The following is a 14,697-nucleotide window of genomic DNA, read 5'->3' on the forward strand; positions in this document are numbered from 1 at the left end:
ATGCAGGGGCGTTTTAGCAGGATCGATTGAAAACGCATTGACAGCACACTAAGACAAAACGATTTTTTTGTTCATTACCTATGTCATGTTATTTGTTGAAAACTCGTTTGAGTAGTTACAAAATCCTACGGCACTAAGGGTTGAAAAGATTAATGAGCGAATGTCATGGTCTACTCTTTCAAACCTAAAAATGACGAATCCATGTTTCAAATACTGAATGGCATAACAAAGCAAGTGACGACAAATCGTTGGAAATACCTTTCTTCCGATCCGTATTTTTCCGAGATCTCCACAAGGTGCAAAAGTCCTATCATTCTGTTATACCATGATACTAGAATAATGTGATGGAATCGCATAACAAAATACGAATATGTTCAATCGCATTATAAGTTTAATGTCAATTAAGGGAAACTATGTAAAAGAAATACGTTTAGAGGCGCTACAATCAAATGACCTTTAACTGAACAGACGCAAATTACACTAAATAGCCTGATTGGAATAAGAACTCAATTAATCTCTATGTATGTTTCTGTCATGTTGTATTGTAGGTAAGAAGAATTGAAAGACATTATTATGATTTTATAAACTTTAACTTGTTATTCGTTAGGTATTGTTGTAGATCTGACACCAACTACAACTAACGACATCTGACTCGTCCGCCATATTCACATCACACATCTAGCGCGAAAATTCAACATGAATGTGGAACTAAGGCAAAGTGGCAGTCTTTACATTTTTTGGCTAATGTACGACTGCGACTGGAGCAAATGTTATTGCCTAGGAGTCCCAACGATTCCCTTTGTGTAATTGTCAAACAACCCCTCTTCACCTTTTATAGCAGCAAATAGATACGCAGGACCGCGGAATGCGTACGTTATTTAATATATGCATTTCTAGAAACGATTCTCTTTCCTTTTCGACAACCAGGATTATTTTTCATTATATTAATCAAGTTGTACTTTTCGTGTTACAGTTGGACTCGTAAACCTTATTTTAAAAATAAACGAATCATGCATTCTTCCAGTAAAAATGATTTATGTCAGCAAAAAATTAAGCACTTGACTTAGGTACCTACGTGGTATAAAATAAACGGCATCACACCAGTTCCTTTTTTTAACAAGGTGCGCTAATTGACGTAATTACGTCCAGCCACAAGAGTTATTAGTATTACGTCTACATTTATTAAATAACTTACTGGGTTTTTTACAGTAAGCTGTTTATTTATTATTCCCCTAATTATTTCTCACGAAATAAATATCATTTCTTCTATTAATTCTATACATTGTTTTTGGTCTATTGCAGATTTGTTTAGATATATCCATATAGCCATATTATCAGATAATATCATATTATAATAAAATTGCTATTCTGCAACTACATCGCTGTATAATTTTCTCAAAAATAATTCGAATAAAACTGATATGTAACTAAAGCTTGAAAACCTACGATGAAATAAAGACCAGAAAACGATAAATTCGAAACACGGGCACAAGTTTGCAGGTGCAGGTACTTTATTTAGCACATTTCAAATTTGAAAGTCGACGTTTTGCTCTTCGGTCCGGGCGTTTGTCAACTGCTACACAGACCATATAATTATGTAGTATGATAGCTTGCGATGTCGAATTTTTCAATTCTGTCTTAGATAGACAATGCTCAAGGGACTAACTGATTAAATTTTTGCCAATACTCATGTAAATTCAACACTTCTATTACTAGACTGAGAGAGACCCAACATCTATTCACCTTCCCATGCATGTACATAACCACCATGAGTAAATAAAGTTTTTATAATTATTCTGTTGCACAAATCTAATCCCGTGATATTTTAATGCCATCTGTGAATGAAGTCAAACCGGGGTTGCCTTTTCTGGAAATATTTGTAGGTACGCACTTATTCGTTCCTATGCTGAACGAAAGAAAAACGCACATTTGCATAGCTAAACCCGAAAAATGGACCCCGGTGGCTTGTCGTAACTAAGATTTTCGTTTGAAAGAAAACGTCTGATACCTACGTAACAAACTTGTTAGCCATTGCAATTTGATGTGAATATGCTGCGAACGTTAATGGCCGTGCTAAAAATACATACAAAACTTGTCTGTATGCGTGTTTTTTTTGTTTCCTTCTTTAGCTCAAAGGTAATTAACATTTCAATACGGACCTAAGATGCACAAAATTGTCCTTTTTATTTTTAGAAACGTCTATAACCAGTTTGCATTCTACATGCTCGATCACTAAGCAAAAAACTATAAATATCTGTTTTATGCGCGGTAGAATCTGAACAGTTTTTACGGTAATGAGTTAATGACCAGTCACTTTATATTCCATTTATAAAGTTTCCGACTAGCCTACGATTTAAAAACAAATGAGGACTGAGGAGATACACTGGTTAACAAGCATTGATTTTCCTGGTAGCATGGTTTTTTTTACTACTTGTTGCGTTTGATATATCTACACAGTTATATCATTAAAAGGATTTAGAAGTGTAATTTAGCATTAAAAGCTGAAGCGGCACGGGCTCAAGGGTACGTTTGAAACTGAAGCGTAAACGTATGAAATAAATATTTTGAGGGTAAATTCGTCTCTTTCACTAGTTCTGTGCTGATTCAAACGGTTAAGATTTTTCTGTGTTCCACACTCAACATCAAAAAGATCTATTGCTAATAATTAATACAAAGGGGTTCGGATCTCCGGATACGGCTAACAAGCAAAATAAATCATTTACCTAATTTTTGAGGTGAACGAAATGAGTCTTTCACGATCATTCTGTTTGTCTGGTCGTGTCTCGGTTCGTGTAGCATTTATGTATGTTCCTCCAGATCTCAAAAACTGTAGGAATTTTTTTATACCTTTTTATTATACAGGGTCGCTATTAAAGATGGTACGGAAGCTGTCCCGCTCAAACCGTTTGAGATATAACCATGAAATTAAAACGCTTCCATTTGAAATTATTTTACATATTTTGAGGTTAAAAATAATTTTTTTATATACAGTTTGAGTGCGAACGCCGTCTTGAATTTTAGAAAGCTCATTTTTTCTCTTTCTTACTACCTTAATCATGAATGGTGTTAAATTAGAAAATAACGGAGAAAAAACTCTGTCGAATGGTCCATATTTCACAAAATTATAAGTAAGTATTATTTCTCGCATAATACAATATGTAGTTGTAAGGAAACAAACCAGATTGTACTGTGTTTTTGTCACTTATTAAACACCTGTCCATTGTAATTTAACGGTATCTAAAAGTAAAGTGCATAGCATTTATTTTTTTAAGGCACCCGAAATGTAAGTGCACACAGCAATATCCTCATGGTAAAATTGCAAAATTAAACACATATCTGTTGATTTTAATGCTAAATATGCATGCATTTTTTAAATATGTGGTAACATGCATTTATGCACTATAAAATCGGTATACATAAGTCAGAAGATTTAACTGTGTAGTTGTATACTAAACTCATGCATTTGCATACAAATTTTAATAATGTGCGACACACAACGTATCTTATTAATTATATCATTATTGCGATCACGTAATATGTAACGTCAAATTACAAGCGAAACCAAGGGATAATTAATGATGGTCATAAACATTCAAACACTATCAACAAGTGAGTAATAACGTAATGCGGTCACATGTTTAGAATCAATAGCATGAAAATTGCAGAAGGATACCTATTTGATGCGGAAGCGGGAAGACTATTACAGATTTATCATCGAATAAGTGGCGAAAGCACTTTATTTATGGTCTGAAGTTTACTCTTTAGATTTACTAATTCCTACTTTATATAATTTCTGGCACATTCTCGGTGATGGTAATGTCTTTGATAATTTTTTTCTAATTAAATAATATAATATGTAGTCATAAAAATAAAAACTATTGATTATAGGTTCGTAGCATGTGGTAGCATTAATACCGATTTCCCCTATTTATTTGTTATATGACATGGACTTCTGTTTAGAACTATACAACGGAGAAAATCCTCGTAAAGGAATCGCTTCGTCTAGGATTACAGTATCCCGATTCCCGAAGGCCGCCGTGGATACTTGGTCGCTCTAGTTTTGTGTCATTGACGTTGCTGCGAATAACCATATAATATACTATTTAGGTGTCAGAACTAAAAAGTGAATTACGTCACAACCGTCTGCACATTTTAACGACTAATCATAATAATGAACTAATATTAATGACTCCATTAATTTTTTATTGAACATTTCCGATGCGTTGTGTACATTCTCTAAAATGGAATGCGCATTGTGAGTTCTTTGTCTCCTACTTGTACGTTATAAGTTATCATAAAAAGTAATTTGTGAAATTCACCCGAGATTTTTACCATAGGAAAGGTGTTATTACCAATATGGGATGTCCCCAAGTAGGTAATCGTGTTTCATTCTTCCAAGTTCCAAGACCTCTGACTACTACTATACGTCAGAGGGGAACTGCGCAGGCTTGTGAGAACCTCTTTAGCCAGGGAACGGGAATGTAAAGATAGGTATTGCTAGGGATGGAAAATGAGACCTGCATTTTGTGAGAAACCGCATCATTGTAATGGATGATGAAATAAGTATATTATATACCAAGTGACTAAAATCTAGAGTGCGTGTTTTAACCCCCAGGGTGCCGATCACCCAAGGGATTAGGACGCACTTTAGTCCTGTGGTATATACACTATTTTTTGTATTCTTGCTCTTGCTCCAGCAATTTCAATGTTAAATTTGAAAGAAAAAAATGTGCCAAATTCTTGACAAAAAAGCTTCCTAACTCAGACCAAAAAGCGCTCTTCATCGTTTAACGTCTTCGCAAATTTTTTTTACTTATTATTTTTGATCTAGTCAGTAAACACAAAGTTCCTTATTCAATTCAATCGACACGTAAGAATAAGGTTGACATTTTACAATTCTTTAAGAGGGTACGACACCTTCGTTAAGTTGTTCATGACAATGGCGAAGAAAATTTATTAGTTTTTTAACTTTGACCTTTTTTTCTCAGTTTTTTTGTAATAAAACCTGGCACATTTTTTATAGGTTGTACACAGAACATTCCATATTGCGTCATATTAAGCAATTTTCAAGAGCGGGTAAAGTGGGTTCCAAATGTTGCTTCCCTCTGGACATAAACGAAACTAACAAACATAAACTTCAACAACGTTACATCCAATAATTATCACAAAACTTGTGCACGTTTTTAATTTTCCTCTACTTCCAGGTATGTACTTCAAAATAAACAACGATCCGGAATTTTTAATTGCTATAAGAACGAAAGATTCCAATCTCGATAAAAATTCGCATCTTAAAGCTTGTTCTGTGCAATAGCGCCTTTTTGTTAATTATTCCCCTCCCCTGACATTTTTTATAAGAAAGTTACGGTTATTACGTCGTCGGAATATGCTCTCGTGCTTCAGCTCGTGTGGCGCAATTCAGTTGAAGCTGGACTGCGGTGCTAAGGGTCCCTGGTTCGAATCGAGGTTTGGGCATGGATATTTGTGTCGGAGCCTCAAACAAGAAAAAGTTCTCGCATCGTTAACAGAGGCGAATGCTGTAAGGGGCGGAAGTAACTTTCTCGCATGGTTTTTATTCTTGCTCGAGTAAAGAAAATTGTAATTCTCTTGTACGCGCGTCTTGAATTACTTTGAATAAGGCGGATTAAAAAATAGGGTTACAGCACATGAACTTCGTCGTCATTCGCTTATAAAACCTTGAATGCTCTCGGTAACAGAGGAAAAAAGGGTACTATTTATTATTACTACTTACTTTAAGTTTGCTCTCTGCAAGTGAACAGTGCTTTGTTTACGGAGGCCAAGCAATAAGTTTTGAAAAAAATTTGCGTCTAAAAGGGTTCGAAAAAAATGGTGGGAGAGAACGTTTATGACGCGCGATTTAAAAACGCGGTCCAGTTACACAGATTCAGTGTACGAGGCTCTAGGGTTTCTTTATGAAAGCGCGTGGTTCTTTATTATTTTTAATAATTGTGAAGACGTACGAAGCAGCCCGGTTTTTTTTGCACGTCGAGCAATTGATTAAAAATTCCAAGGACTTTTTGCTTTAACTGCGCTTCGGGCGATGAGATTCGTCTTGAACATTTCATTGAATCAACGGCATACTTTATTTATTCCGCTTTAAAAATTCTACTACAAAACATAATTTATTCATCGGTAATTGAACCGTCGGTCGCATCACATAGGAATAAACAGATAAGTACAATACGGTTTTCAATTAAAGTGTTGCATTGGAGAAAAGGAGAGAAAGAAAACCCATGTTTAATGTAGCTCAATGATCCTTTTTATTGAATTTTATATTCTTTTATATTTCATATATGGGCCAATGGAACAATAAAAATATACAAATGGAGGCCCATAAATACATACAGGTAATTATATGTTTGATTGAAAATAGATATTTTCTTAAATATAATCTAATATGTTAACTTTAATAATTATGGAAGTGAAAGATTATAGCAGAATCCTGGAGATCCAGAGTCAAGACATTCTGTATTAAATTCAGTCGGTCGCCTATGCGACGTAGTAAGTACTTACAGGCGAGATAATGGAGGTCACCAAGTAGTCTATATTAGCTTTTTTTTGTAATTTTGGAGACTTCTAAGTCTATTGTAGTAAATAATAATATAAAAAAGGATAACTAAATAAAACTTAGTAATAACCACTTAGTGTTTCTCCAAGTACTACAATATAAAATATCTAAAAATATGAATCCAAATCAGATTCTAGATCACGTATTAATCACGAAAAGTTGCATTTATTCTGAAACATATTTTGTTTTTATGGTAATCACACAAACTTTTGAACGCTGTGGAACATAATACTTGCGAATTCGCCAAAAAGGTTATTATGCATATTGATAGGATTCATGTGCAGCCTAAAGTACGCAACTCTGGGATTAATACAATGTTAAAACGTACAAAAACAATTTAAAAACACGAGCCGTAAGACTGATCAGATTGTTTCACTTGAACGGAATAAAATTTGTCCATATTTATATTGCAGTATATTTCAGTGAAAACGCCACTAAAATGTATCACATGTGCGTGGTTGTAACAGGAAACGGCATTAAATATCTTTAAACTGCACATGATTTTGCCAAAATTTCTATGATTTACTGAAAACACAACCAAAATATATAACATGCTCACAGCCACACACCAACGATGCGCCATAAGATTTGACACATTCACCCTTAGAACGTAAATCAAACCGTTTCTCGCTGTATCTTCGGAATGAATTTGATTACATTAGTAGAACTAACATTTTTATGGTAGCTCACTCAATATTTTTCACATCGTTTATGCGAAGTAATCGCTTAGTTTAATCGAACGTTTTAAACGATAAAAACTACTATACAGCTACAGAGTCTACTATAATAGACGCAATGCTGACATAATATTCGCACATTAACGCTTTGTACGACACTTTTTCACATATCACGATGAGCAAGACATCCATGAATTGCAAGTGCAAGGATAGCAAGGTGTTGGTATTACCGATGCAACTGGAGCATAGATATAACCATTTGCATACACCAGAGTACCTGGCGGAGGTTGATGCGACATTAAACGCTGTTGATCTTGACAAAGAACTTGCCACGCAAGACCTTCGATGAGTGCTAAAGTCTGCCGTCGCTCGTGGCCCATTAAGCATACGGTGGATTCTTCGACCACGTCGTGAAGTAACATCAGGTACTGGTGTTTGAGAGATTCCTCCTCTGGTCCCACAAAATGATTCCACAAATAATTTTCCAATTTGGCACGTTGCTGCGCGATATCCGGAAAATCTATGAAAAATCGAGAGCACATGTATCTTTGCAATGTTTTAATACAATCTGGGAGCGCGGCTTTGTAATTTTTAACTAATAAATTGCAATATTTCAATAATCCGCCACCTCGGATTTCTTCTGGATTTCTGGTCGAGATGAGTTTCTTCTGAAGGTGATATAGCGCTTCTTGAAAATCCCCGTATACAGATTCACCGACGACTGTCGGATAGAAGTTTTCACTAATGGGTAACTTACTACAATCGTAAAACAAAAGCAAAGAGTCTAAAACAATTTGAAATGAGTCTACCGAAAATTCGAACTGTCTTCGCATCGTGTCGACAAATTTGAGTTCGACGTTTTTGTGACCGCGCGAGTTTCCCAAAGAGATTAGAGACCAGCGATCTCCGTCGTTGTACACTTTGACCATTTTACTGACGTAGGCCTCCTTCAGGCTACACGTCGAAATACGCTTACGATTTACACCGTCGGGTAGTAAATCGAACAACGAACTCAAAACGGCCGATTTGACGCGGTCGTAATTTCTTCCGCTCGACAATTCCACTCCAAATATCAGATCGAGGTCATTGTAAGGTTGTGACTCGGTCGCTAGGACATGTGAAGCTGCACCACCGTTGAGGCGAATATCTCGTACACGCATTCCAGCGCCTCCCGATGACGTCTCTGCTTCCAGTTTTCCACGTACTACCGTCACTAGGTCTCGAAGTTTCACTTCCAAAGTGGGAAAGTTGCCTCTGCCGTGAATGCACACTACTTCGTCCATTACGTCGTTTAAGCGACGAACCTGTTCATAACTAAGTACTGCCAGTCGTTGTTGAGTCTCTGAGTGGTTGTCGTTATTGTTGATTGGATGGTTTGGTGTATATGCGTCGATGGAAATTCGCCTTCGATGTTCGTCTACAGTTGCCCCCATTATTCCACACTGAAACAAAATAATGCGCGTTAGACTCGGAAATTCAGATAAATTAGAACACACCATGTATATGACATTAAATTAATGCAGGGGTTCACAATCTGATTTAATTAAACGGAACTACTTGACATATCACCCCCAATTTCGTTATCTCGCGTACGTTAATTGCTTTACGTGTGCAGGTCGTGCGTCATCGCCCAATGTGCTCTAAAGGACTACTAGGGTTTCGTACGAAGGAGCGATATTCAACAAGCGCAATGGGCTCTATCTCGTGGACCGTTAGTTGCTAGGTAACAAGAATGGTGTAGAGAAAGATGTTGAGAGGGGTGGCGCCGCGGATTGTAATGACGTCATGTTGTAAAGCGTGGGCGGCATGAATGACTGTATAGACGAAGGGTGCAGGATGAACGACGCCTACGACATAGGAACCCCGGGCCCGAATACAAAGTATCGATCACTGAAATGCACTAAAACCCAGGACCTACGCAAAAGCTCGCTTACCACAGCATGTTAAATGTGTATACCTACGTCAACGTTTCGAAATCATTCCAAACAAATAGTAAAGTAGGAAAGTGTCCGCGGTATTCATTACAGATTTTGAGAGAAATACCTATGTTCGATGAGGTTCAGTGCTTTTCATAAACAGCAGTATATCCGATTATTTGCATTACAACATAAGATCGTATGGCATGCAAAGCCATTTATAGAGATAATGAGTATAATTGGATTAATTAACGTGTACACATTCAATGACTTATTTTTAAAGTAATGCAAACCCGATGTTGATATGGCAAAGAAGGAAGTCAATTGGGAAATTTTTATAATTAATTAATCTCAAAATCTAGAACAAAGAATGTATGTATGTATACAACTAGGTGCAAGTTGAGTAAAATAATTGCACAATTTAAACGAAATAAAAACCAACTTTCGACGTAGGAATGCTAGGAAGTAATAGTAAAATAGCAATCATGGTAATAATATAAAACTTGCCTGTGAAGGTTTTTTGGCTTCAAACTATTACACTACAATTACTATGAGAGCACGCTACAACACTCCATTGCACGTTTAATCGATTCAAAGATATGCGGCGTGCATATTCATAAGCGATACATCCTATCGCATTCATGATTTAAACATCAGGTTACATAAAGCGGAGGCGAAGTTTACGTACTCAACTTACATTCATGTACTTTCATAACATCAAATAATTCTGATATCATCCTAACATAACAAGACCTGCAAATAACAAACGGATGTGGTATTTTGATAATAAGTAAACTGTTTTGTATGTTAGAATTGATAACAAAACCTAACCTGTCGATAAACGTAATTGAATAGAAGACAAATATTACTGAATATTACTAAAGGAACCTCTCAAATCTACATGAATCGAATTAGATTTGCTGAGCCTTAGCGAAAGCGCATTGAGGGAACACCTCACAAATCTGTAATATTCAAATCTAATCAACTTGATGTACGTATTATAATATTCAATTTAATTTGCAACAAAACAGCACAAGTGGGCGTTGTATTGAGTTAAAGATTCTGACGTCCCAGATTGTTTCTGTGCGCCGATCTTGTTACTACGAACGTGAGTTTAGTATCAACATTGATTAACGTCCGAAAGTGAAATTATCTGATGCGCCATATTGGGTAATTAAATGACTACAAAATGACGAGTTTACTTATCCTACACTCGTCCAATTACTGAATTAACTGCTTCATATAATTAGTCGTTTGAAATTAGGAAATACGATCATCACATGAGTCTAGTTCGTCAGACTATTAACTCTTTCATAACTTTTCTGATAATGTGCCAAAACGTATTGTGCGAAACTAAAGTTCGCGACCTGTCTGGTTCGTCTTAAGGTTTGGATTTAGAGAATATAGGCAACTGGTGATGCACATGTAATTCAATGGGGCGTGCATTGCCTCAGAACTTCATTCACCATTCCATAAGCAAGGGGTGTATATGATCGGAAAAATATGCATTAGGTAGATAGATGTACAGAGCATAGTTTCCATACAATATAAACTGATATTTTGTCCATTAATATATGTTTAAAAAATCTAGAAAACATGCGTCAAAAGAGTTCATAGTTTAGGAATTAATTGCAAAAATTAGGGAGCATTTTAAGCAATACGAATGTATGGGATCGGTAGCGTGAATACTTATCTATATTTTGGCAATTTATGTGAAGCTCAAAAGTTTTCATAAAAAAAGTGGTGAATGAAGTTCTGAAAAATGGGCATGTAAACTGGAGAAATGGAAATAAACTACGCAGCTGTGACTAATATCGCGGTCAACAGTGTAGCTTCTTTCTCACAGAGGGTGCCACCAAGAGTTTCATGAAGTCGGTAAAAAATACGATAAAGATATGAAATAGGTACCTAAGCGCTTTTATCTTGCGATGGAGTTGTTCTTACTTTTTAACTAGGCTAGTACCGTTGAGCTAGTACTGTGTAATGGGGATAACAAAAGACAAAAATTTACGAGCAAAAAAAAACTAGCAGGCTATGTAAGTTGCCTATGTTAAATCATTTAGCGATTCTCTTTCAAGGTTAAACAGAGCCTGCTTGTAAAAGAATTTGCTGACATCAAGAAAAAGATCGTTCACTTGCTTCGAAATTTATTTGGTTTCTCTTTCCTATTAATTGCAAAAGGTAACCTCCTCTACCTATCGTTTTATGAAATAAATAATAGAAATGGGGATAGGTAACATTCCTTTATAACAAATATCAAAATTTTACGTTATTTTTAGAACAAAGGGCTGTTGTATATTGTTGTTGATGTCTGGCAAGTTGCGACCTTGTGTGGGTGTTTATTTGTAATGCGATTTGTTTGACCGTCTTCCTTATTCTTTATCTTTGCTTATTGCACTTTGTAGATTAAAATACCGTAATTTATAATCCATACCTTGTTGCAAATTAAATTTTTTGAACTTCAATAGTACCATTGAATAAAGCTCTTTATTCAATGATAGTACCTATTACATATTATTAGTATTAGTTTAGTCAGTTTAGTGTAATGTGTAATAATTGACCTATACAGGGTGATTCAAATTCAAAGGCCACCATGGGGATCTCGGGAACTGTAAGAGATAGGTAGTTTACATTTGACAAAGTTACCCTTGATGGTAACATCATCTAGTTTTAATAAGAAATAACGTTAATTCGTAAAAACGCAAGAAACTACTTACGTACGTTACTTAAGACAAAGGCAAAAAAGATGTTTTACAAGCATTAAAAACATTGATGTATACATTTTTGAAATCAGAAAAAAATTCTCTATCAAATCACACAAAAAGTAAAAATTACTTCCATAAGAAACAAAGTTGATTATAGTTAACCGGAGACGAAACGTCAAACTTCAAATTTAAAAGTAGCATCTTGTAGAGGGAAAAAAGTGGCCATAATAATGTGTCATTTATTATTAACTTCAGTAAAAAACAAAAACGATTTTCAAAATCTCGTTTTTTCCGGATATCTCCGAAAGTAGTCAGAATTTCAGTTTCAAAACTGTTTTTGTTAAGCATCAAAATACACAACTTTGCCAAATTTACCACCTACCTATCTCTTACATTTCCCGAGATTCCCATGGTGGCCCTCGAATTCGAATCAGCCTGTCAATTACTAATTTACAAAAGACCATCCCTCGAATGTAAGACATTGGGAACAAATGTATATTTAGGTATAAACGGCTAAAAAATTAAAAAAAAAATCGGTATACCGTATGTCCCCGGATTGACTTTACAAGAAGAAAAACTTTTACTATACTTTTTGACAAAAATCCATTCTCCATAAAAGCTTTTGCTTGTTCTAATTCGAAATGTCCCTACCGTTTCAGAGAAAAATATAAAAAAAACGAAAATATGGTTGAACTCCTAAAAGTCAAAACGCGTCTTTACTGTAATAACATTTCGTTAGTTACAAAGTCTTCGTTACCTGTTATTTGAATAGGCACTAGGATCGTTATAACTTATAAGTATAACAAACACACTTCGTAATGACATTGAATTTCATTAAGTGAAGGAATCAAGAGTTTTACTGAGGGTCCTCCCAAACAAAAAGCCCCTGTCGCCACTTGTGAACCAATTTTACGACCTTAATTTTGAAAGTCCCCCATGCCAATAATTACGCGATTTTTACTTCATAAGTTACGTTACAAGCGTTTCATTATTCTCCTCAAGTTATGTGCGGTAGAGAGCTAATTATAATTTTGTTAACCTAGCAGTCTGTAAGGAGCCGTGAACGACCTTGCGTTTGTGTTTTGTATCTTCTTGTCGTGTGGTTATGCAAATCAAATTGCATTTTTTTTAAAGCACCCTCTGTGTTGTTTGGGGCCCACTTAAAGAGAGTATAATTATTTAAATATTTGTATAGAAAACTGCTGTAGTTACGCTATTCATTATTAGGTACCAGCACATTCTAACGAAAAAAACTTTGTCCTTTACTATGGGTACTTCTCTTTTCAGGCAATCCCAGCCTTAATATAGTAAAAATTACCATACGTTGACGTTTCCGCATTTTTAGACAGTTTGGCTTCAACAGGACTACCTATTCGTAAAATTTGACATGCTAATCCCTATTCTGTTTTGATTTTATATCTAGATATTCGAGAAGCTGCGATTAATGGGGATTATATACGACATGACAGAACTGACAGGAACGCCACTGTAGTTACAGTCGTTTTAGATGGATTGAAAGTAAATATCTGTCGATGACAAATAATCGAGTTAAATCTGCTGATTAACATATCACAACATGCATCTCTGAAAATGATCGTTAATGTTGTAAATTTATTAAAAACTATTGATTACGCCAAAGCGTTCAGCTCAGTTATTTGCTCCGGATGCGTACGCCGCCTTGATCTGAGTGCTAGTTACGGCATAAATTTAAATGAGCGTCTATGTATAGATTTACGTATACATATAGTAATAAATGTGCAAATGTATAGTGGAGTGAGTTGGTAGAGACGCCTTGGCTGAAACCCCGCCCACTCAAAAATAAAGGCAAAACAAAAAATGCCTAAATGTATATATTTGATGTTTAACTTTTTGCTTGAGTCAAAAACAATAGACAGAATGCAATGCCCCCAAATTTGAGACAAATTAGTTGTCCCACATTTCATTTAATTCTTAAAAAATGCGCTAAGGTATTATTTCCAAAAATTTAGAAAAACACGGAACTTCAATTTGGTGTATCTCCTAAACTATACATGATAGGGGGTCAATTAAAATATCAAATTAAAGGTACTGTTATACACTGCAGTTTTTAATAAAGAATGATCTTACCTAACCTAAGTATTGCCGTTGGCGAGTTCTTTCAGAGAAACCGAAAAAATTCAGACATTTTCGTTGATCTTTGACCACAGAAATTTCTCCCGACGTCAGTCGCATTGGCAAACTTATTTTTTTTTCTCTCTTTACTATTTAAACAAGTTGGAAGAATAAAATCTTCTACCGGACCTTTTGTAACCATTTAGCATTTTTACGTCGAATACGTTGGACTATTATAATAAGAATAACGATGAAAATTATAATGCTGGATGCTTATTTAAATTTATTTCGTAGCGCGCCCTAGATTGAGGCGGCGTGCACAGCTGACGCTTTGGTGTAATCCGCTTTAAAAAAAAGTTCCACAATACTTGGTTCCATTGTACCCATACGAACAGTTTGGAATTTCGATTCGGGAAGATGGCCGCTTTTTCGGTTGTATCAGAACGATACCGGAACTTTCTTATTTCAAGTGGCACTATCTATTCTGGCGGCATTTTCGAATTCCTCACAAAAAATCAGTATGACTTTGTCAATATGATGCTATGACTAAATGATCTGGTTTCGAAGTTATTTGACATTTTTTCTCTGTTTCAGAGGTTTAGTAAATTAGTCATATTCCTGTTGTCTGACAACTTAGCATAATGTTTTTCCACCAATGGCTAATGTCCACGCTATCAAATGTTATTGGTCTGATTTTAAATATGATTTGAAAATAATACATG

The 14,697-nt window shown here is 35.4% G+C and overlaps 1 protein-coding gene across 4 annotated transcripts in view; it reads right to left on the reverse strand.

Annotated features, from left to right (window-relative positions):
* Positions 1-6,254: 6,254 nt before the first annotated feature.
* The window catches only part of LOC116166583 (terminal nucleotidyltransferase 5C), a 35,263-nt gene continuing 26,820 nt past the window's right edge, over positions 6,255-14,697 (reverse strand). For 2 of the 4 annotated variants that reach the window (XM_031481577.1, XM_031481578.1), the window contains exon 2: positions 6,255-8,705. In XM_031481577.1, coding sequence (XP_031337437.1) covers positions 7,434-8,705 — 1,272 coding nt within the window. In that variant the 3' untranslated portion in view covers positions 6,255-7,433. Of the gene's footprint in view, positions 8,706-8,759; positions 8,879-9,686; positions 9,862-14,697 lie in introns of those variants that run through there. The other 2 variants (XM_031481580.1, XM_031481579.1) reach the window with 2 other exon arrangements.

Source organism: Photinus pyralis, unplaced genomic scaffold, assembly GCF_008802855.1.
Source record: "Photinus pyralis isolate 1611_PpyrPB1 unplaced genomic scaffold, Ppyr1.3 Ppyr1.4_LG3b, whole genome shotgun sequence".
In the NCBI taxonomy this organism is placed as follows: Eukaryota; Metazoa; Arthropoda; class Insecta; order Coleoptera; family Lampyridae; genus Photinus; species Photinus pyralis.